General features: G+C 50.5%; 1 protein-coding gene across 1 annotated transcript in view; it reads right to left on the bottom strand.

Annotated features, from left to right (window-relative positions):
- The window catches only part of CCDC191 (coiled-coil domain containing 191), an 81,787-nt gene that overhangs the window by 15,248 nt on the left and 41,200 nt on the right, over positions 1-25,339 (bottom strand). The window contains exons 9-14 of the mRNA XM_089670757.1: positions 21,621-21,858; positions 16,742-17,202; positions 8,225-8,337; positions 4,505-4,587; positions 3,060-3,161; positions 1,231-1,374 (exon numbers count right to left, since the gene is read on the bottom strand). Coding sequence (XP_089526883.1) covers positions 1,231-1,374; positions 3,060-3,161; positions 4,505-4,587; positions 8,225-8,337; positions 16,742-17,202; positions 21,621-21,858 — 1,141 coding nt within the window. The remainder of the gene's footprint in view (positions 1-1,230; positions 1,375-3,059; positions 3,162-4,504; positions 4,588-8,224; positions 8,338-16,741; positions 17,203-21,620; positions 21,859-25,339) is intronic.

Genomic DNA, 25,339 nt, shown 5'->3' on the forward strand with positions numbered 1-25,339 from the left:
CCCAGATGCCGGGAGGCCGCACATTTGCGTTTGGCCGGCGCCAAGAGGTTAAGCAAGACAAATTTATACTAAATTTTCTTTTCTTGGTTTTGCTACCTTTTATGTCTCAGAAATGCATAAAAAAGTTAATTTTTGAAAGACAAAATCCTGAAAAGAAAGCTTTGTATGTATTACTTTGTTATCGTAAGTAATGACAAAGTTGGGCAGCACAGTGGCTGAATGGGTAGCTCTTCCGCCTGGCAGTACTAGGGTCGTTGGTTCGAATCCCAACCATGGCACCACCTGCCTGGGTATTGCATGTTCTCCCTGTGCATGTGTGGGTTTTCTCCGGGTACTCCAGTTTCCTCCCACATTCCAAAGACATGCTGGTAGGTGAATTGGCTCCTGTTTAAATTGGCCCTAGTATGTGTATGTATGAATGGGAGTTAGGGACCTTAGATTGTACGCCCCTTGAGGGTTAGGGACCTTAGACTGTACGCCCCTTGAGGGTTAGGGACCTTAGATTGTACGCCCCTTGAGGGTTAGGGACCTTAGATTGTATGCCCCTTGAAGGTTAGGGACCTTATATTGTACACCCCTTGAGGGTTAGGGACCTTAGACTGTACGCCCCTTGAGGGTTAGGGACCTTAGATTGTACGCCCCTTGGGGGTTAGGGACCTTAGATTGTACGCCCCTTGAGGGTTAGGGACCTTAGATTGTACTCCCCTTGAGGGTTAGGGACCTTAGATTGTACGCCCCTTGAGGGTTAGGGACCTTAGATTGTAGACCCCTTGAGGGTTAGGGACTTTAGATTGTATGCCCCTTGAAGGTTAGGGACCTTAGATTGTACGCCCCTTGAGGGTTAGGGCCCTTAGATTGTACGCCCCTTGAGGGTTAGGGACCGATGTGAATGTACAATCAAAAAAAATATATATATATATAATTTATATATATATATATATATATATAAAAAATATTATTATATATTATTATATTATTACTGTATATAATATATATACACACATGTAAATTGACAGAGCTATATTAGTACCTATAATAAATAAAATAAATTGTTGAATAGTTCCATAGGAGAAATGTAAAATCTGTTGTGGTCCATAGGGGGTGTACTGGTGTGAGAGGGGAGGGGATTAAACAATCTGTGTCAGATTTATTCTGAGCCATCTCCCCACAGAGATGCAATAATCTGAGTGTGCCATAGTGGGGCGCTGTCTCCGGCTGCCATGTCCATACCTCCATGTTTTGTCGGTTCTGCGCCATCAGTTTCTTCCAAGGCTCCAGGCCATGGGACCTCAGCAGCGCTCGCTTGTAGTGTGACAGCGCCACCTCCTGGAGATCCTTCTCTTTCTGCAGGCGCCTTTGCTTCTCCTCCTCTTTCTGGAAAATACAGGAATATTGAAGCGGCATTAAATCTTCCTCTTTTCTCATTTTCCACCAAGGAAACCTGCAGCATCAAGTTTCATTGTTTTCAAAATATGTACCCGATCTCTTACGTTTTGTAGTTATAACAGACACTCGCTCCTTATGTGCTCAGTGCCACTTCCCTGAACTTCCGGTAAGGAAGAGCAGGAATCCTGCGCTGTAGACGTCATAATGGTCACAGGGCATTGGGAATGTCCATGGGAGGCAGCGTGCCCCATTGTTGGTGTCAGTGGGAGGAATAGCGCCTCATCATTGGTATCATTGGAAGGAATAGTGCCCCATCGCTGGCGTCCGTGGGAGGAATAGTGTCCCATCATTGGTGTCAGTGGGAGGAATAGTGCCCCATCATTGGTGTCAGTGGGAGGAATAGTGCCCCATCATTGGTGTCAGTGGGAGGAATAGTGCCCCATCATTGGTATCAGTGGGAGGAATAGTGCCCCATCATTGGTATCAGTGGGAGGAATAGTGCCCCATCATTGGTGTCAGTGGGAGGAATAGTGCCCCATCATTGGTGTCAGTGGGAGGAATAGTGCCCCATCATTGGTGTCAGTGGGAGGAATAGTGCCCCATCATTGGTATCAGTGGGAGGAATAGTGCCCCATCATTGGTGTCAGTGGGAGGAATAGTGCCCCATCATTGGTATCAGTGGGAGGAATAGTGCCCCATCATTGGTGTCAGTGGGAGGAATAGTGCCCCATCATTGGTGTCAGTGGAAGGAATAGTGCCCCATCATTGGTGTCAGTGGAAGGAATAGTGTCCCATCATTGGTGTCAGTGGAAGGAATAGTGTCCCATCATTGGTATTAGTGGGAGGAATAGTGCCCCATCATTGGTATCAGTAGAAGGAATAGTGCCCCATCATTGGTGTCAGTGGGAGGAATAGTGTCCCATCATTGGTGTCTGTAAGAGGAATAGTGCCCCATCATTGGTATCAGTGGGAGGAATAGTGCCCCATCATTGGTATCAGTGGGAGGAATAGTGTCCCATCATTGGTGTCAGTGGGAGGAATAGTGCCCCATCATTGGTGTCAGTGGGAGGAATAGTGCCCCATCATTGGTGTCAGTGGGAGGAATAGTGCCCCATCATTGGTGTCAGTGGAAGGAATAGTGCCCCATCATTGGTGTCAGTGGGGGGAATAGTGCCCCATCATTGGTGTCAGGGGAAGGAATAGTGCCCCATCATTGGTGTCAGGGGAAGGAATAGTGCCCCATCATTGGTGTCAGGGGAAGGAATAGTGCCCCATCATTGGTGTCAGGGGAAGGAATAGTGCCCCATCATTGGTGTCAGTGGGGGGAATAGTGCCCCATCATTGGTGTCAGTGGAAGGAATAGTGCCCCGTCATTGGTGTCAGGGGAAGGAATAGTGCCCCATCATTGGTGTCAGGGGGAGGAATAGTGCCCCATCATTGGTGTCAGGGGGAGGAATAGTGCCCCATCATTGGTGTCAGGGGGAGGAATAGTGCCCCATCACTGGTGTCAGTAGGAAGAATGATGCCCAAGAGCCGGATAAAAGCAAGCAAAGAGCTGCAGTTTGGAGACCACTGCACTGCAGACAATACACCCGCTGCAAAGGTCAAATGACGTAATAAAATCACAATACTTATTTATACAAAAGTAGATGAGATAGTAATGACAGGGATACCAGCTTCTGCTGCCTCCTCTCCTCTCTCTTCTGCTCCAGCTGGGCTTCTCTCTCTGCCGCCTCCATCTGTACCCGCTGCTCCTCTGCTGCCCTCATCTGGGCCTACGAGGAATCACAGTCAAAGCCAATTAGGTCATACACTTGATCTGACACAGATCGATTGGATAGATTAGGTAGGTCTTCATATTAAACAGATTTGGCTAATTCTACATACAAAAGATTGTGAACCTTTCTAGTGGGGACACAGACAGCAATAAAAACCTGAAAAATTGCCTTTACATCTACTTATATTACGTATGTATTCCCCAAAATGTGTCAGTGGCTGGTACTAGGAGTGAGGGATCCCCATAAAAATAGAAACCCAGAGACAATGGCTTGCAGCTGCACTGACATCCTTCTTGTTTACCATGGCAGGGAGCAGACAATCCAAGATGTCAATGCCTGTATTTATCCCATGGCGGGATTCATTTATTACTACTCTATTTAGGGGCAGCACAGTGGCTAAGTGGTTAGCACTTCCGCCTGGCAGTACTCGGGTCGTTGGTTCGAATCCCAACCACGGCACCACCTGCCTGGAGTTTGCATGTTCTCCCTGTGACTGTGTGGGTTTCCTCCGGGTACTCCGGTTTCCTCCCACACTCCAAAGACAAGCTGGTAGGTTAATTGGATCTTCTCTAAATTGTCCCTAGTATGTGTATGTATGAATGTAAGTTAGGGACCTTAGATTGTATGCCCCTTGAGGGTTAGGGACCTTAGATTGTACACCCCTTGAGGGTTAGGGACCTTAGATTGTACACCCCTTGAGGGTTAGGGACCTTAGATTGTACGCCCCTTGAGGGTTAAGGACCTTAGATTGTACGCCCCTTGAGGGTTAGGGACCTTAGATTGTACGCCCCTTGAGGGTTAGGGACCTTAGATTGTACACCCCTTGAGGGTTAGGGACCTTAGATTGTACGCCCCTTGAGGGTTAAGGACCTTAGATTGTACGCCCCTTGAGGGTTAGGGTCCTTAGATTGTACACCCCTTGAGGGTTAAGGACCTTAGATTGTACGCCCCTTGAGGGTTAGGGACCTTAGATTGTACGCCCCTTGAGGGTTAGGGACCTTAGATTGTACGCCCCTGAGGGTTAGGGACCTTAGATTGTACGCCCCTTGAGGATTAGGGACCTTAGACTGTACGCCCCTTGAGGGTTAGGGACTGATATGAATGTACAATATATATGTAAAGCGCGGTGTATATCCTCCCTGGTTTGCAGTGGTGGGAAGCCAATCACAATACCCAATGCCACTGAACAAGCCGGGCTTGGCATGGTGGCAGCCTTTCCTTTTAGTGATTCCATTCCAAGCCTGAGGTCTGTGTCCAGTTGTGACTCTCTGACACCCCCGGTACATCCACAGCTGAAGAAATGTCCCATACGGTTCACATAACCTGCATACAGAACTCACCAACTTGTCCTCCTCACGTTTCCTTTTTATCTCCTCCAGCATTCTCTTCCTCTCTGCTCGCTGGGCTGCTCTCTCCTCCATCGCTACAAAACAAGAAGACCACGACTGAGAGCATCTCAACCTGCAAAGCGTCTTCAACCCAATGCGGTCTGCGTAACACATATGTGCGGCGACAAAAGGGTGGGCTCCCCAGACCCTGCATTCACTATATCTGGTCTCCCCGGACCCCGCATTCACTATATCTGGTCTCCCCGGACCCCGCATTAACTATATCCTGTCTCCCCGGACCCTGCATTCACTATATCTCCTCTCCCCGGACCCTGCATTCACTATATCCGCTCTCCCCGGACCCTGCATTCACTATATCCGGTCTCCCTGGACCCTGCATTCCCTATATCCGGTCTCCCTGGACCCTGCATTCCCTATATCCGCTCTCCCCGGATCCTGCATTCACTATATCCGCTCTCCCCGGACCCCGCATTCACTATATCTGGTCTACCTGAACCCCGCATTCACTATATCTGGTCTCCCCGGACCCCGCATTCACTATATCTGGTCTACCTGAACCCTGCATTCACTATATCCGGTCTCCCTGGACCATGCATTCCCTATATCCGCTCTCCCCGGACCCTGAATTCACTATATCTGGTCTCCCCGGACCCTGCATTCACTATATCTAGTCTCCCCGGACACTGCATTCACTATATCTGCTCTCCCCGGACCCTGCATTCACTATATCTGCTCTCCCCGGACCCTGCATTCACTATTTCCGGTCTCCCTGGACTCTGCATTCCCTATATCCGCTCTCCCCGGACCCTGCATTCACTATATCCGCTCTCCCCGGACCCTGCATTCACTATATCTGGTCTACCCGGACCCCGCATTCACTATATCTAGTCTCCCCGGACACTGCATTCACTATATCTGCTCTCCCCGGACCCTGCATTCACTATATCCGCTCTCCCCGGACCCTGCATTCACTATATCTGGTCTCCCCGGACCCTGCATTCACTATATCTCCTCTCCCCGGACCCTGCATTCACTATATCCGGTCTCCCTGGACCCTGCATTTCCTATATCTGCTCTCCCCGGACCCTGCATTCACTATATCTGGTCTCCCCGGACCCTGCATTCACTATATCTGGTCTCCCCAGACCCTGCATTCACTATATCTGGTCTCCCCGGACCCCGCATTCACTATATCTGGTCTCCCCGGACCCCGCATTAACTATATCCTGTCTCCCCGGACCCTGCATTCACTATATCTCCTCTCCCCGGACCCTGCATTCACTATATCCGCTCTCCCCGGACCCTGCATTCACTATATCCGGTCTCCCTGGACCCTGCATTCCCTATATCCGGTCTCCCTGGACCCTGCATTCCCTATATCCGCTCTCCCCGGATCCTGCATTCACTATATCCGCTCTCCCCGGACCCCGCATTCACTATATCTGGTCTACCTGAACCCCGCATTCACTATATCTGGTCTACCTGAACCCCGCATTCACTATATCTGGTCTACCTGAACCCTGCATTCACTATATCCGGTCTCCCTGGACCATGCATTCCCTATATCCGCTCTCCCCGGACCCTGCATTCACTATATCTGGTCTCCCCGGACCCTGCATTCACTATATCTAGTCTCCCCGGACACTGCATTCACTATATCTGCTCTCCCCGGACCCTGCATTCACTATATCTGCTCTCCCCGGACCCTGCATTCACTATTTCCGGTCTCCCTGGACTCTGCATTCCCTATATCCGCTCTCCCCGGACCCTGCATTCACTATATCCGCTCTCCCCGGACCCTGCATTCACTATATCTGGTCTACCCGGACCCCGCATTCACTATATCTAGTCTCCCCGGACACTGCATTCACTATATCTGCTCTCCCCGGACCCTGCATTCACTATATCCGCTCTCCCCGGACCCTGCATTCACTATATCTGGTCTCCCCGGACCCTGCATTCACTATATCTCCTCTCCCCGGACCCTGCATTCACTATATCCGGTCTCCCTGGACCCTGCATTTCCTATATCTGCTCTCCCCGGACCCTGCATTCACTATATCTGGTCTCCCCGGACCCTGCATTCACTATATCTGGTCTCCCCAGACCCTGCATTCACTATATCTGGTCTCCCCGGACCCTGCATTCACTATATCTGGTCTCCCTAGACCCTGCATTCACTATATCCGCTCTCCCCGGACCCCGCATTCACTATATCTGCTCTCCCTGGACCCTGCATTCACTATATCTGGTCTCCCCGGACCCTGCATTCACTATATCTGGTCTCCCCGGACCCTGCATTCACTATATCTGGTCTCCCCGGACCCTGCATTCACTATATCTGGTCTCCCAGGACCCTGCATTCACTATATCTGGTCTCCCCGGACCCCGCATTCACTATATCTGGTCTCCCCGGACCCTGCATTCACTATATCTGGTCTCCCCGGACCCCGCATTCACTATATCTGGTCTCCCTGGACCCTGCATTTCCTATATCTGCTCTCCCCGGACCCTGCATTCACTATATCTGGTCTCCCCGGACCCTGAATTCACTATATCTGGTCTCCCCGGACCCTGCATTCACTATATCTGGTCTCCCCGGACCCTGCATTCACTATATCTGGTCTCCCCGGACCCTGCATTCACTATATCTGGTCTCCCCGGACCCCGCATTCACTATATCTCGTGTCCCTAGACCCTGCATTCACTATATCTGGTCTCCCTGGACCCTGCATTTCCTATATCTGCTCTCCCCGGACCCTGCATTCACTATATCTGGTCTCCCCGGACCCTGCATTCACTATATCTGGTCTCCCCGGACCCTGCATTCACTATATCTGGTCTCCCCGGACCCCGCATTCACTATATCTGGTCTCCCTAGACCCTGCATTCACTATATCCGCTCTCCCTGGACCCTGCATTCACTATATCTGGTCTCCCCGGACCCTGCATTCACTATATCTGGTCTCCCAGGACCCTGCATTCACTATATCTGGTCTCCCCGGACCCCGCATTCACTATATCTGGTCTCCCCGGACCCTGCATTCACTATATCTGGTCTCCCCGGACCCTGCATTCACTATATCAGGTCTCCCTGGACCCTGCATTCACTATATCTAGTCTTCCACAGTACACAGAACAAGGAAATGCTATCATTTTAGTAAATATAAACTGCTAAATATATTTTCTCATCGACAGTTAGAGCAGTCTTGTGACTTCTATCATTGTCCAGGAGAGCACCGGTTAAAGGTTGTAGGAGGAGTTTTCATTCTGCTGTTGGAGGATGCAGAACCCCCGACCTCTGTCTGGGCAGTGCTGATTGGTCCTGTGCTGATCACGCGCACTCTCCCAAGAAAAAACAAACTCTCTAGCAATACACACCAAACTGAACATGTGCAGAGGGACTCCACACAATATGTCTTATCAGGAGATAAAAAGGGGACACTGGAAGAAGGGGAGGATCAGAGAAGACAGGATCAAACAGCCTTTTTTACACAATGGAGAGGATTAACCCCTTAGGTCTCACAGTGAGTATAACAAGCATGCTTTACTGCATCTACAGACTGATTGTACTGTTGTGGGTTTAGTAACACTTTAACCTTTGATTGCCATGGTAACCCGTGTGTGTCACCTTGTGTGTACCAAAGCCAAACATTCCAATAAATTCTGGTTGTATATTTTCCCATCCACCTCATTCATTGGAACGCTTACCCCTCACTGCAGGATGTGGGGTGGAGCAGATGCTGGATCTCTGTGCCGTGGGCCCCGTGCTCTGGCCTGGGCTCCCATTCGGGCCCTCAGATTGAAGAGAAGAAAGCGATAATCTGCAAAAACACAATGAAAATCCTTAATCCTTGCAACTAGATACTCATTCACTGTGTGCATTCACGGGCGCGCCCTGTGATAGACGTGCATTTGTAAAACATCTATGGGAAAAGAAAAAAATATATAAAATACCAGTTTTAATTTTTTTTTAGTCAAGATATAAAAAAAAACTGATCCCAATAATTACATTTTTTTTCTCTCCTCCCACTCCCCAATCTGTGAACAGAGTTTCCCCCAGAGGCGGACTGACCATTTGGAAACTTGGGCACTGCCCGAGGGCCCGGGGTCAGTAGGGGGCCCCAAGAGATGCCCCTGGTACCTTTTTCATAGGCTTTTTTGAGTTTGGGCAAGGACACAGGGGCCCCATAATCCCCTATCGCCCGGGGGACCCATGAGTTGTCAGTCCGCCCCTGGTTCCCCCCCAACCCTCACTAAGCTGTTGGTCTTACTTACTTTTACTTTTTCTAGATGCCTTCAGGTCGGTCTCATGATGCGCAGGATCCTCTCTTTCATTCTTGGTCTTCTTCTGTCAGTGTGGGGTCCTCAATGATCAAGAGAGCAGAGCTGACGTGATGATGTCAGCCGTGAGCTCTGCATCACTACACTTGGTGACACGTCCTCAGGGGGCAGGTCCATGACTCCCTGCACTCACAGTATGTCCTCACTCTTTTGGACTGAATGATGGGTATCATTCAACCCAGACGAGAAGGAGAGCTAGTGGCAAAATTAAAGTGTTACTAAACCCTGGACCCTGCATTCACTATATCTGCTCTCCCTGTACCCTGCATTCACTATATCCGCTCTCTCCGGACCCCGCATTCACTATATCCGGTCTCCCCGGACCCTGCATTCACTATATCCGCTCTCCCCGTACCCTGCATTCACTATATCCGCTCTCCCCGGACCCTGCATTCACTATATCCGCTCTCCCCGGACCCTGCATTCACTATATCCGCTCTCCCCGTACCCCGCATTCACTATATCCGCTCCCCCCGGACCCTACATTCACTATATCCGCTCTCCCCGTACCCTGCATTCACTATATCCGCTCTCCCTGGACCCCGCATTCACTATATCTGGTCTCCCCGGACCCTGCATTCACTATATCTGGTCTCCCCGGACCCTGCATTCACTATATCCGCTCTCCCCGGACCCTGCATTCACTATATCCGCTCTCTTTGGACCCCGCATTCACTATATCCGCTCTCCCCGGACCCTGCATTCACTATATCCGGTCTCCCCGGACCATGCATTCACTATATCTGGTCTCCCCGGACCCTGCATTCACTATATCTGGTCTCCCCGGACCCTACATTCACTATATCCGCTCTCCCCGTACCCTGCATTCACTATATCCGCTCTCCTTGTACCCTGCATTCACTATATCTGGTCTTCCCGGACCCTGCATTCACTATATCCGCTCTCCCCGTACCCTGCATTCACTATATCCGCTCTCCCCGGACCCCGCATTCACTATATCCGCTCTCTTTGGACCCCGCATTCACTATATCCGCTCTCCCCGGACCCTGCATTCACTATATCCGGTCTCCCCGGACCATGCATTCACTATATCTGGTCTCCCCGGACCCTGCATTCACTATATCTGGTCTCCCCGGACCCCGCATTCACTATATCTGCTCTCCCCGTACCCTGCATTCACTATATCCGCTCTCCTTGTACCCTGCATTCACTATATCTGGTCTCCCGGACACTGCATTCACTATATCCGCTCTCCCCGTACCCTGCATTCACTATATCTGGTCTCCTCGGACCCTGCATTCACTATATCTGGTCTCCCTGGACCCTGCATTCACTATATCTGGTCTCCCCGGACCCCGCATTCACTATATCAGGTCTCCCCGGACCCCGCATTCACTATATCTGGTCTCCTCGGACCCTGCATTCACTATATCCGGTCTCCCCGTACCCTGCATTCACTATATCCTCTCTCCCCAGACCCTGCATTTACTATATCCTGTCTCCTCGGACCCTGTATTCACTATATCTGGTCTCCCCGGACCCTGCATTCACTATATCTGGTCTCCCCGGACCCCGCATTCACTATATCTGGTCTCCCCGGACCCCGCATTCACTATATCTGGTCTCCCCAGACCCTGCATTCACTATATCTGGTCTCCCTGGACCCTGCATTCACTATATCTGGTCTCCCTGGACCCTGCATTCACTATATCTGCTCTCCCCGGACCCTGCATTCACTATATCTGGTCTCCCCGGACCCTGCATTCACTATATCTGGTCTCCCCGGACCCTGCATTCACTATATCTGGTCTCCCCAGACCCTGCATTCACTATATCTGGTCTCCCTGGGCCCCGCATTCACTATATCTGGTCTCCCACAGCACACAGAACATGAAAATGCAATTATTTTAGTAAATAAAAACAGCTAAATACATTTTCTCAACAGCAGTAAGGCTCAGTTCACACTAGCTTTGTAAGCAGGTGTTTTGCAGGCATTTGAGGGGCGTTTTTAAAGCTCCTCAAATGCCTATGAAAATTATACACATGGCAGCACAGGGTGCTGTTCACACTGAAGCATTAGGGTCGTGGCAAAAGTGACGCCTCATGTCCAGTCAGGAGGAGTTGCAGCCTTTCAATGCCTCCCATTCAAGTCTATGGTGATGCTCCTCAAACACCTGCCAGGCATTTGCGGGGCGTTAATACCATTACGTTCATTATAGGTGTTTGTGGTGCAGTTTTAACTCTTAGAAAACGCCTTTAAACTGCACAAAGAGCGTTTGGGGAGTGTTAAAGCCGCTTCCAAAACACCTATGTAACGCTATAGGGGCGTTTGGGAAGAAGTCAAGCGTGAACTAGCCCTCAGAGCAGTCGTGTGGCTTCTATCAGTGTCCAGAAGAGCACTGGTTAAGGCTTGTAGGAGGAGTTTTCTTTTTGCTCTAGGAAGATGCAGAACCCCAGACCTTGTCTGGACAGTGCTGATTGGCCTTGTGATGATCACATGCACTCTCGCAAGAAAAAAAACAAACCTCTCTAGCAATACACACCAAACTGAGCATGTGCAGTGCGTCTCCACACAATACGTCTTATCGGGAGTTAAGAGGGGGACACTGGAAGAAGGGGAGGATCAGAGAAGACAGGATCAAGCAGTGTTTTTGCACAATGCAGGCAGGGGCAAGAGTTCGCTTAGCTGAGATAAAAAGGTACGGGGCCAATGTCTGCTGAGGTGTGAAAAGGCCCGGTATGGGGCAATGGAAAAGGGCCAGCTGGGCATCCTTACAGATAGTCACATGGAATAATGTCTGCAGTAAGCCAAAGACCCTGAACCAGAAACCAATCAGAGAGGAGCATGACCACCTGTATGTAGGACATCTCACTGACCACACCCCCTAAAATATCTATCATTGCTGCCAGGATAAGCATGGGCAAGTCTAGCCGGCACCCCGACCCACCGCAGGAGGACTTCATATGTGGCCTCCAGGATGGAGGTATTAATGAGCATTCCGCTACCATTGTCCAGACCTTACTCCAGTCCTCCCCCTCAATACTAGATCCAAGATCTCGCTCCCACTGGGTCACATAGGAAAGGGTCGATGGGGACGATCTACCTGTAAATTAGGTATTTATTTCAAACCCTTTCTGGAGGACTAATTAAAGCAGGAATAGGCAAGGGGTAGGCAACCATTCAGAGGTTGAGGTCTACCTGGACAACATGGAGTAAAGTAAAGATTCCCTGGGGGGGGGTTCTGGTTACTAGGCGGCGCTCTTAAAAAACAAAAAACACCCCCACAGTAGTGTCCTATTGCCCCATTATATCACCCCCCCCCCCACTGTAGTGTTCTGAACCCCCCCAGAGCAATGTCCTCTGCCCTCACTGTCGTATCGTCTGCCCCCTTTCCCTCCAGTAGTGTCCTGTACCCCCTCAAACCACCAAACCAGTGTCCTCTGCCCTCCTTCACATCACCCCCCCACACCCCCCGTGTAGTGTCCTCTATCCTGCCCCATAGCAGTGTTCTCTGCACCCCACAAAGTGCCCTCTGCCTCCACATCCCCCCAAAACAGTGTCCCCTGTCCTTTTCTCATTAAAATTTCCTTCACTGTAGTTTACTCTGTCCTCCCCTCTAACAGTGTTTCCTGTGTCCCCCCTCCCACAGTGTCTTCTAAGCCCCCTACCCACAGAGGCTCCGGTGTCCCCCTCCCACAGTGTCTCCTAAGCCCCCCCATCCCCCACAGAGTCTCCTGTGTCCTTCCTCCCAGTGTCTCCTAAGCCCCCCCCCACAGAGTCTCCTGTGTCCCCCTCTCAGTGTCTACTAAGCCCCCCCCACTGTCTCCTAAGCCCCCTACCCACAGAGGCTCCTGTGTCCCCCTCCCACAGTGTCTTCTAAGCTCCCCCACCCCCGCAGAGTCTCCTGTGTCCCCCCTCCCAGTGTCTCCTAAGCCCCCCCCCCACAGAGTCTCCTGTGTCCCCCTCCCAGTGTCTCCTAAGCCCCCCCCCACAGAGTCTCCTGTGTCCCCCCTCCTAGTGTCTCCTAAGCCCCCCGCCCCCACAGAGTCTCCTGTGTCCTCTCAGTGTCTACTAAGCCCCCCCCCCACTGTCTCCTAAGCCCCCTACCCACAGAGGCTCCTGTGTCCTCCTCCCACAGTGTCTGCTAAGCTCCCCCACCCCCGCAGAGTCTTCTGTGTCCCCCCTCCTAGTGTCTCCTAAGCCCCCCGCCCCCACAGAGTCTCCTGTGTCCCCCTCTCAGTGTCTACTAAGCCCCCCCCCCACTGTCTCCTAAGCCCCCTACCCACAGAGGCTCCTGTGTCCCCCTCCCACAGTGTCTTCTAAGCTCCCCCACCCCCACAGAGTCTCCTGTGTCCCCCCTCCTAGTGTCTCCTAAGCCCCCCCCCCCACAGAGTCTCCTGTGTCCCCTTCCCAGTGTCTCCTAAGTCCCCCCCCCCCACAGAGTCTCCTGTGTCCCCCCTCCTAGTGTCTCCTAAGCCCCCCCCGCCCCCACAGAGTCTCCTGTGTCCCCCCTCCTAGTGTCTCCTAAGCCCCCCCGCCCCCACAGAGTCTCCTGTGTCCCCCTCTCAGTGTCTACTAAGCCCCCCCCCACTGTCTCCTAAGCCCCCTACCCACAGAGGCTCCTGTGTCCCCCTCCCACAGTGTCTTCTAAGCTCCCCCACCCCCGCAGAGTCTCCTGTGTCCCCCCTCCCAGTGTCTCCTAAGCCCCCCCCCCCCACAGAGTCTCCTGTGTCCCCTTCCCAGTGTCTCCTAAGTCCCCCCCCCACAGAGTCTCCTGTGTCCCCCCTCCTAGTGTCTCCTAAGCCCCCCCGCCCCCACAGAGTCTCCTGTGTCCTCCTCTCAGTGTCTACTAAGCCCCCCCCCCACTGTCTCCTAAGCCCCCTACCCACAGAGGTTCCTGTGTCCCCCTCCTACAGTGTCTCCTAAGCCCCCTACCCACAGAGGTTCCTGTGTCCCCCTCCTACAGTGTCTCCTAAGCTCCCCCACCCCCACAGAGTCTCCTGTGTCCCCCCTCCCAGTGTCTCCTAAGCCCCCCCCACCCACAGAGTCTCCTGTCCCCCCCCCTTTCAGTGTCTTCTTAGCCCCCCCTCCGCTACAGAGTCTCCTGTGTCCCCTTCATATCATACACACAGATAGCACTGCCTAGCTGTCAGCATGTGTACAGCAGAGCGGAGATCAGAAGACAACATAGTGCTGGCTGGAAGACGAGAGCAGGAGCTGCCGGAGTTCAGCTGTTGATTGGTTGCTAGGACAGCCTAGCGACCAATCACTGAGCAGCTCCCGCCCCCGACCCCACCCTCAATCCAGCACTATGCTGCCTCCTGCTGTCCACTCTGCCAGCAGCAAATGAGAGTGGTGAAGGCGAGAGGGAGGCAGAACCGTGGTCATGATCAACCTTTCAGCTCCCCGTGGTCAGCCAGTCAATCGCGATCGATGGGGTTGCCGACCCCGACAAAATAAAACTAAAGGGAAAACTTTTTTTTTTTTTTTCACATCTGTCAGCCTTTATTGGTGTCTGTGTCCCTGTTAGGGAGATTCACCCCCTCTACATGTCCTGTTTACCATTATCACTGAACATAAAAGAAAATTTTGGGTACGTAATAGAGGGGAAATCTTCCAATGGGGACACTGGCTCTGGTGACCCGGGACCAAGGGATTTCTCTAATTTGCAGGGTTTTCCTCTCACTTCCTGTTTGGCTATGGGACAGGAAGTGAAGGTAAATTTCTGAAACAGGACACAGATGACAAAAAATAAACTGACGGGTTATAACCTTCCCTTGCTCTATTCAAAATGAAAAAAAAAAAATTTGCCTATGGTTCTTTATACTTAACCACTTGCCGTCCACTTGCCGTTTATAAACGGCAGGATGGTGGTACTCCAGGGGCGGGGTTGGTGTTCATAAACGGCACCTGCATTTTTTAGCTGTGCACGCTCCCTGGGAGCGTGCAGCACCGCGATCCGGTGCCTGCTGTGTCCTCCGGACACAGTGGAACACCGATCGTCGGACGGGACCTCTGTGCGAGGTCCCGATCATGTGATCACTCGTTGGCCAATCAGTGATCATATACAGAGTAGTAAGCAAGATGTCACTTCTGACATCATTGCTTACTACGTGTGAAATCTGTGAATGATCACAGAGATAACATGGTACAGGGCTATTCACAACAGCCTTGTACCATGTTGCAAGCTATGACCAATCACAGCTCACACAGTATTTCTCAATGGCTGCAAGAATGCAGCCAGAGAGAAGGAGAAATGATTGCTTTTACAGCCTTTATGGGAGTAAAAGCAATCAGTGTAAAAAAAAAAAATCTTCATCACCCCTCACAAGTAGTACAGTGTCACCATGGTGACACTGTACTGCTAGGGTGGCAGTATGTAAAAAAAAAAAAAAAAAAAAAAAAAACACAACATAAATACGAATATAAAAAAATGTAAAAAAAAATGTTTAAAAATTATAATTTTTGGTTATAAACTAATTTGGGTTATTTTTTTTTTTTACTAAAAAGATAACGGAATAAATTTTGGCCAAGATTTATGATGAAATATTTATTTGCAAAATTTTCTAAGAAAAATACTTTTTTCAAAATTGTTGGACTTTTTCATTTACATAGCAAAAAAAAATAAAAATCCCAGTGGTGAATAAATACCACCAAAATAAAGCTTTATCTGTCTCAAAAAAATGCTAAAAAATTCATATGGGTACAGTGTTGCATGACAGCGCATTTGTCATTCAAAGTGTGAAAGCGCTGAAAGCTGAAAATTGGCCTGGACAGGAAGGGGGTAAAAGTGTCCGGACTGGAAGGGGGGTGAAAGTGTCTGGACAGGAAGGGGGGGAAGTGTCCGGACTGGAAGGGGGTGAAAGTGTCCGGACTGGAAGGGGGGAAAGTGTCCGGACTGGAAGGGGGGAAAGTGTCTGGAATGGAAGGGGGGGAAAGTGTCTGGAATGGAAGGGGGGAAAGTGTCTGGAATGGAAGGGGGGGAAAGTGTCCAGACTGGAAGGGGGTGAAAGTGTCTGGAATGGAAGGGGGGGAAAGTGTCCGGACTGGAAGGGGGGGAAGTGTCCGGACTGGAAGGGGGTGAAAGTGTCCGGACTGGAAGGGGGGGAAAGTGTCTGGAATGGAAGGGGGGGAAAGTGTCCGGACTGGAAGGGGGTGAAAGTGTCTGGACTGGAAGGGGGTGAAAGTGTCCGGACTGGAAGGGGGGGAAAGTGTCTGGAATGGAAGGGGGAGAAAGTGTCCGGACTGGAAGGGGGTGAAAGTGTCCGGACTGGAAGTGGTTAAAAAATGCCCAGAGTCAGGACTGGAAGGGGGGGAAGTGTCCGGACTGGAAGGGGGTGAAAGTGTCCGGACTGGAAGGGGGGGAAAGTGTCTGGAATGGAAGGGGGTGAAAGTGTCTGGACTGGAAGGGGGGGAAAGTGTCCGGACAGGAAGAGAGGGAAAGTGTCTGGACTGGAAGGGGGGGAAGTGTCCGGACTGGAAGGGGGTGAAAGTGTCCGGACTGGAAGGGGGGGAAGTGTCCGGACTGGAAGGGGGTGAAAGTGTCTGGACTGGAAGGGGGGGAAAGTGTCCGGACAGGAAGAGGGGGAAAGTGTCTGGACTGGAAGGGGGGGAAGTGTCCGGACTGGAAGGGGGTGAAAGTGTCCGGACTGGAAGGGGGTGAAAGTGTCCGGACTGGAAGGGGGTGAAAGTGTCCGGACTGGAAGGGGGGGAAAGTGTCTGGAATGGAAGGGGGGGAAAGTGTCCGGACTGGAAGGGGGTGAAAGTGTCTGGACTGGAAGGGGGTGAAAGTGTCCGGACTGGAAGGGGGGGAAAGTGTCTGGAATGGAAGGGGGTGAAAGTGTCCGGACTGGAAGTGGTTAAAAAATGCCCAGAGTCAGGCTTTAGAGTGTAAACACTGTAAGGAATAGTATTAATCATACCTCCGTGGTGCCTCCTGCTTGGCAGGAGAAGATTCTTCAGTCAATGAGCCACTTTCTTTCCTGCGGGTCACGTTTGGTTTGGTGGCGTGGCCCAACAGTTGTGCAGCCATGGCGCTGGCCTTCTTGGCTTCTCCTCTTGAAATCATCAGTTTCTGGTTCTCCATCAATTCCTGTATCATCTCCTTCTGCTCCTGGAGCTGCCTCCTCTGCTCCTCGATTAGCAGCTGCTGGAATTGATGGCGGTTCTCAAAGTTCTCACCATATGGAGGGCCGTTCCTCTGGAGGGCCGGTGTCTGAGGGGTGATGCTAGGCTGCAGCCGCTGCTGGTTCAGCTCATCGGAGGTGAGAGCCGCGTGCTGCCTGGTCACCTGCCACGCATGCTTAGGGGTCTTTGGTGCTGGGGAGGCCTTGTGGAGGACTGGCGTCTGACAGCCACTGATTTCACTGCTGTTTTCTTCCCCCTGAAAGCCAATATATACAAAGGAAGATATGTTAGTAGAGCGCAGGACCAAAATCAGGGGGCAGATTTCCATCTGCTGGGGTGTCCTCAAGGGTCCCCAGAATAGTCTGAGAAATATAGAAGGGATGAATGTGCTCTAACAGTAGTAGGAGTCCAGAAGGCTAACCAATGTGTAAGCAACGCATTTCAGGGTTTCAGACCTCCCTCCACGTCCGTGCATAAAATGCGGGACCAAAATCAGGGGGCAGATTTCCGTCTGATGGGGTGTCCTCAAGGGTCTCCAGAATAGTCTGAGAAATACAGAAGGGATGAATGTGCTATAACAGTAGTAGGAGTCCAGAAGGCTAATCAATGTGTAAGCTACGCGTTTCAGGGGCTCAGACCTCCCTCCACACCAGGGCATAAAATGCAGGACCAAAATCAGGGGGCAGCTTTCCGTCTGCTGGGGTGACCTCAAGGGTCTCCAAAATAGTATGAAAAATACAGAAGGGATGAGTATTCTATAACATTAGTAGGAGTCCAGAAGGCTAACCAATGTGTAGGCAACGCGTTTCAGGGTCTCAGACCTCCCTCCATGTCAGGGCATAAAATGCTGGAAAATGATTTGAAGAGAAAATTAGACAAAAATGATTACGAATATAAGTACAGGGAATGTGGCTGTGGCCTTGAAATCCTATATAGAAGAAAAAGCATCATATCACATGTGGCTCCTGGAATTTGCCGAGCCCTCGGCTACACTCTAATACTAGACCCTAGTTACCCAGTTAATTGGCTAGTGGGAGATAAAAGAATGGTAATCCCTATTTACCCACTCCAATACCGGGCACTTTCACCCCCTTCCTGCCCAGGACAATTTTCAGCTTTCCACGCTCTCACATTTTGAATGACAATTGCGCAGTCATGCAACACAGTACCCAAACTCCATTTTTTCATTTTGTTCACACAACTAGAGCTTTCTTTTGGTGGTATTTAACCGCTTTCCCGCCGCCCTATAGCAAAAATACTGCTACAGGGCAGAAGGGCTGCGCAAAATCACGTATACATACGTGATTTTCCATTTCCAGGTACCTACCCGCATCGCCATCTGCGGCCTCAGCTGTCGATCACCGGGTCCTAGTCGGTGATTCCCCGCTGGCACCTGGAAATCGCAGAGAATCACTGACGGGAGAGAGACCTGTATGTAAACAATACAGACCTTTCCCATCAGCTCCTGCACATTGCTTTGCATGGCTCAGCATAGCAGATCCATACAAAGCAATGTGCTGACACAGCAAAACACAGCACACAGTAAAACATACACAGCACACAGTAAACCCTTTGATTGCCCCAGATGTTAACCCCTTCCTGCCCAGTGCCATTAGTACAGTGTCTGCACGGTGAGTTTTTTGAAGTTGTAATTTTTTTTTGAAAATTTTTTTGGAAAAGGAAGGAATTAAAAAAAATGTTTCACAATTATTTTTTTTACATACTGTCACCAGTGCAGTACAGCATCATCATATAACTGGTGTGGCAGTGATCAGGGCCACTGGCTGGTGACAGCAAGGAAAAACATTTTTTTTATCAATTTTATTTATTTATTTTTTCTTTTATTTAAGTTTTTTTTTTCATAATACACTGTGACCAGAGTAGTATAATGTTACCGAAGTAACATTGTACTACTTTGGGGAAGTGATCAGTATTTTTTTTTATACATTATGATTGCTTATAGCTAACAATTTCATTGCTATCTGCAAGCATTTAACTGAATGAAATCGATTCATTCAGGTTTTTTGGTTGTGATTAGCTGTGATTGGCCTAGTCTGTACATGTGATCACTGTGACCAAACACAGCTAGTGACACAATTGTATACAATGGATGGCATGTGATTGGTCACAGCAGGTCACATGGTATTGGCAGCGGGTCGGTACACAGATCTGTCATCAGCTGTGTCCGAGGTACACAGTCAGTGACAGATCGCGCCACAGCACGGCCCCGTGGGCATGCATAAGGTGCAATCAGGGAAGGACGTCATATGACATCCACCCGGATCTATGAGAGTCCCACTTGGCTGTCATTCTGCTATTAGCCGGGCGGGAACAGGTTAAAGTAGACAGAAACCCTAACGAAATGACAGATTGCTGAGGCACCATGTACCATAAACAACTGCCATTTTTATTTTAAACTAAATATTTGTTTTTGCCTTTTTGGTCATCCATTGTTGCATCTCAGTGCCGTTGATCTCCCGCAGCCTCTTTGCAGCCACTTCATGTCTGCATGCAGTCCAGTGATGGCTACAGGGCATCTCTCAGGGAGGGGTTCCTGATGGTGACAACGGTGAGACACACCTTCGTAGAGTGTCCGCATGGCTGCTTATAATCCCCCCTGGGAGAACATGTGACAGGGAGAGAACGTATAATTGGGAGACAGGGACAGGGTGTTGTCACCCTAAAACAGGAGATACCGGAACAAGGACCTTCATGGCAGGATCTTCAGGGGTTATCTGAATGAAAGCACATTGCAAAAAGTTTAACCAGTTCCAGTCTGGACACTTTCCCCCCCTTCCAGTCCGGACACTTTCCCCCCCTTCCAGTCTGGACACTTTCACCCCCCCTTCCAGTCCGGACACTTTCACCCCCTTCCAGTCCGGACACTTTCACCCCCTTCCAGTCCGGACACTTTCCCCCCCTTCCTGTCCGGACACTTTCCCCCCCTTCCAGTCCGGACACTTTCCCCCCCTTCCAGTCCGGACACTTTCCCCCCCCTTCCAGTCCGGACACTTTCCCCCCCCTTCCAGTCCGGACACTTTCACCCCCCCTTCCAGTCCGGACACTTTCACCCCCCCTTCCAGTCCGGACACTTTCACCCCCCCTTCCAGTCCGGACACTTTCCCCCCCTTCCAGTCCGGACACTTTCCCCCCTTTCCAGTCCGGACACTTTCACCCCCCTTCCAGTCCGGACACTTTCCCCCCTTTCCAGTCCGGACACTTTCACCCCCTTCCAGTCCGGACACTTTCCCCCCCTTCCAGTCCGGACACTTTCCCCCCCTTCCAGTCCGGACACTTTCACCTCCTTCCAGTCCGGACACTTTCCCCCCTTCCAGTCCGGACACTTTCACCCCCTTCAAGTCCGGACACTTTCACCTCCTTCCAGTCCGGACACTTTCCCCCCCTTCCAGTCCGGACACTTTCCCCCCCTTCCAGTCCGGACACTTTCCCCCCCTTCCAGTCCGGACACTTTCACCCCCCTTCCAGTCCGGACACTTTCCCCCCCTTCCTGTCCGGACACTTTTACCCCCTTCCAGTTCGGACACTTTCCCCCCCTTCCAGTCCGGACACTTTCCCCCCCTTCCAGTCCGGACACTTTCCCCCCCTTCCTGCCCAGGCCAATTTTCAGCTTTCAGTGCTATGACACTTTGAATGACAATTGCGCGGTCATGCATCACTGTACCCAAATGAATTTTTTAGCATTTTTTTTTTAGACAGATAAAACTTTATTTTGGTGGTATTTATTCACCGCTGGGATTTTCATTTTTTTTTTTTGCTATATAAATGAAAAAGTCCCAAAATTTTGAAAAATAGTGTTTTTCTTATAAAATTTTGCAAATAAATAATATTTCATCATAAATCTTGGCCAAAATTTATTCCGTTTATCTTTTTTGTAAAAAAAATAAAAAATAACCCAAATTAGTTTATAACCAAAAATTATAATTTTTAAACATTTTTATTTTATTTTTTTATATTATTATTATTATTTTTTTTACATACTGTCACCCTAGCAGTAGAGTGTCACCATAGTGACACTGTACTACTTGTGGGGGGTGATGAAGATTATTATTTTTTTTTTTACACGGATTGCTTTTACACCCATAAAGGATGCAAAAGCAATTATTTCTCCTTCTCTCTGGCTGCATTCTTGCAGCCATTGAGAAATACTGTGTGAGCTGTGATTGGTCACAGCTTGTCACATGGTACAAGGCTGTTGTGAATAGCCCTGTACCATGTGACCTCTGTGATCATTCACAGATTTCACACGTAGTAAGCAATGATGTCAGAAGTGACATCTTGCTTACTACTCTGCATGTGATCACTGATTGGCCAATCAGTGATCACATGATCGGGACCTCGCATAGAGGTCCCGTACGACTATCGGTGTTCCACTGTGTACGGAGGAGACAGCGGGCACCGGATCACGGGAGTGCACAAGCAGGGGGCGGGGAGGCCGTTTATAAACGGCCACCCGACCCTGCACTGCCACCATCTGGCCGTTTATATACAACGGCCGGACGGGAAGTGGTTAAAAAGACTTGAAATTTGATGAACATGTTAAAGCTGATATGGAAGTTTAGTGCTTGGGGTATCCTCATCGGTAACTGACATTTTGGGGAGCAGCTCTCCTTCAATCCATGTACATGAATCTCCTGTACAGGGGAGACGATTCACCTTTTGTTCAGCAGTTTCTGGGCTCCTGACAGCCGCCTCACTCCCTCTCTCACTGTTTTGTTTGTGGCCCCCCATGGACGAAGCTGCTTCCAACAGAGCCGCCATCTTCCTTTTGGTCTCCTCTTTTCGAGCCTCCAGCTCTCTCTTCTCCTTCTCTGCTCGGCACCAGAGCTGCCACTCTATCAGGCAGTGACGCAGGAGGCCTTTGTGGTAGCTCTCTACTGCCACCTTCTGTTTCCTGGTGGGAAGACAGGAAGATGAAAAGAAGTGGAGATCAGATGTATCACTTTAGGACACAACAACGAATGTCAACTAATCTGAAAAAAAAATTATAATCAAATTAACAAATGTATTTGTTTCATTCGGATGATGTCATCTGATGCGATAGTAGTTCGGACCCATGGGGAAATGAATTCAATTTTCAAATTCATTCGAAAACGAATCCGCCCAAAATATCGAATTTGAAAACGAATATATATTCATCTTTGGAAAAAAACGCAAAATTATTTGAATCCACACAGACCAACAAATACACAAAACGAATGCTGAACAGGGGCGGACTGACAACTCAAGGGGCCCCCGGGCAATAGGGGATCATGGGGCCTCTGTGTCCTTGCCCAAACTCAAAAAAGCCTATGATAAAGGTACCAGGGGCATCTCATGGGGCCCCCTACTGTCCCTGGGCCCTCAATAGGGGATCATGGGGCCCCTGTGTCCTTGCCCAAACTCAAAAAAGCCTATGATAAAGGTACCAGGGGCATCTCATGGGGCCCCCTACTGTCCCTGGGCCCTCAATAGGGGATCATGGGGCCCCTGTGTCCTTGCCCAAACTCAAAAAAGCCTATGAAGAAGGTACCAGCAGCATCTCATGGGGTCCCCTACTGTCCCTGGGCCCTCAATAGGGGATCATGGGGCCCCTGTGTCCTTGCCCAAACTCAAAAAAGCCTATGAAGAAGGTACCAGTGGCATTTCATGGGGCCCCCTACTGACCCCGGGCCCTCAATAGGGGATCATGGGGCCCCTGTGTCCTTGCCCAAACTCAAAAAAGCCTATGAAGAAGGTACCAGCGGCATCTCATGGGGCCCCCTACTGTCCCTGGGCCCTCAATAGGGGATCATGGGGCCCCTGTGTCCTTGCCCAAACTCAAAAAAGCCTATGAAAAGGTACCAGGGGCATCTCATGGGGCCCCCTACTGACCCCAGGCCCTCAATAGGGGATCATGGGGCCCCTGTGTCCTTGCCCAAACTCAAAAAAGCCTATGATAAAGGTACCAGGGGCATCTCATGGGGCCCCCTACTGTCCCTGGGCCCTCAATAGGGGATCATGGGGCCCCTGTGTCCTTGCCCAAACTCAAAAAAGCCTATGAAGAAGGTACCAGGAGCATCTCATGGGGTCCCCTACTGTCCCTGGGCCCTCAATAGGGGATCATGGGGTCCGTGTCCTTGCCCAAACTCAAAAAAGCCTATGAAGAAGGTACCAGTGGCATTTCATGGGGCCCCCTACTGACCCCGGGCCCTCAATAGGGGATCATGGGGCCCCTGTGTCCTTGCCCAAACTCAAAAAAGCCTATGAAGAAGGTACCAGCGGCATCTCATGGGGCCCCCTACTGTCCCTGGGCCCTCAATAGGGGATCATGGGGCCCCTGTGTCCTTGCCCAAACTCAAAAAAGCCTATGAAAAGGTACCAGGGGCATCTCATGTGGCCCCCTACTGACCCCGGGCCCTCGGGCAGTGCCTGAGTTTCCAAATGGTCAGTCCGCCCCTGATGCTGAAGATACTACATGAATGCCGAAAACAAATCGGTTCAACATAACAAATATGACGAAACCAAATTCAGTGACCAAATGCATCCGAAACAAAACGAGAATTTCCGGCGTGCAGATGTCTAATAGGCTCCCATGTCTCAGCCGTTGTCAGCGCTCAATCCTCTCCCCTGCAACCACCACTGACTGACACAAGGGAGCTGGATCATGTGACCAAACCTAAAAATAGGTAAGCATACACTTTTTTTTTTTTTTTTTTTTTTACACAGGTTAGTCATTTTTAAGGTTAGTCATTGTTAGACAGAAAGCCTACTTTAAAGTGTTACTAAACCCCCAACAGGACAATCAGTCTGTAGATGCAGTAAAGCATGCTTGTTATACTCACTGTGGAACCTAAGGGGTTAATCCTCTGCATTGTGTAAAAAGGCTGTTTGATCCTGTCTTCTCTGATCCTCCCCTTCTTCTACTGTCCCCAATCCATCAGCTGATACTACTGAGCTCTAGGAGCCACGGCACATGCTCAGCTTAGTGTGTATTGCTAGAGTGTTTTTTCGTCTTTGGGAGGGTGCATGTGATCAGCACAGGGCCAAACAGCGCTGTCCTGACAGAGGGTCAGGAGTCATGCAGCCTCATAGGACAGTCAGAGCAGAAAACTCATCCTACAAGATTAACCAGTGCTCGGCCGGACACTGATAGAAGTCACAAGACTGTTCTAACTGCTGATGAGAAAGGGTATTTAGCAGTTTATATTTACTACACTAATTGCATTTACATGTTGTGTGTACTGTGGGAGACCAGATATAGTGAATGCAGGGTCCGGAGAGACCAGATATAGTGAATGCAGGGTCCGGGGAGAGCGGATATAGTGAATGCAGGGTCCGGGGAGAGCGGATATAGTGAATGCGGGGTCCGGGGAGACCAGATATAGTGAATGCAGGGTCCGGGGAGACCAGATATAGTGAATGCAGGGTCCGGGAAGAGCGGATATAGTGAATGCAGGGTCCTGGGAGAGCGGATATAGTGAATGCAGGGTCCAGGGAGACCAGATATAGTGAATCCAGGATCCGGGGAGACCACATATAGTGAATGCAGGGTCCGGGGAGACCAGATATAGTGAATGCAGGGTCCGGGGAGACCAGATATAGTGAATGCAGGGTGCGGGGAGACCAGATATAGTGAATGCAGGGTGCGGGGAGACCAGATATAGTGAATTCAGGGTCCGGGGAGAGCAGATATAGTGAATGCAGGGTCCGGGGAGAGCAGATATAGTGAATGCAGGGTCCGGGGGGAGCAGATATAGTGAATGCAGGGTCCGGGGAGAGCAGATATAGTGAATGCAGGGTCCAGGGAGAGCAGATATAGTGAATGCAGGGTCCGGGGAGACCAGATATAGTGAATTCAGGGTCCGAGGAGACCGGATATAGTGAATGCAGGGTCCGAGGAGACCAGATATAGTGAATGCGGGGTCCGGGGAGAGCGGATATAGTGAATGCGGGGTCCGGGGAGACCAGATATAGTGAATGCAGGGTCCGGGGAGACCAGATATAGTGAATGCAGGGTCCGGGAAGAGCGGATATAGTGAATGCAGGGTCCTGGGAGAGCGGATATAGTGAATGCAGGGTCCAGGGAGACCAGATATAGTGAATCCAGGATCCGGGGAGACCACATATAGTGAATGCAGGGTCCGGGGAGACCAGATATAGTGAATGCAGGGTCCGGGGAGACCAGATATAGTGAATGCAGGGTGCGGGGAGACCAGATATAGTGAATGCAGGGTGCGGGGAGACCAGATATAGTGAATTCAGGGTCCGGGGAGAGCAGATATAGTGAATGCAGGGTCCGGGGAGAGCAGATATAGTGAATGCAGGGTCCGGGGGGAGCAGATATAGTGAATGCAGGGTCCGGGGAGAGCAGATATAGTGAATGCAGGGTCCAGGGAGAGCAGATATAGTGAATG

The sequence above is a fragment of the Staurois parvus genome, unplaced genomic scaffold (assembly GCF_062004578.1).
Source record: "Staurois parvus isolate SC_StPar_1 unplaced genomic scaffold, SC_StPar_1.0 ptg000095l, whole genome shotgun sequence".
Lineage (NCBI taxonomy): Eukaryota > Metazoa > Chordata > Amphibia > Anura > Ranidae > Staurois > Staurois parvus.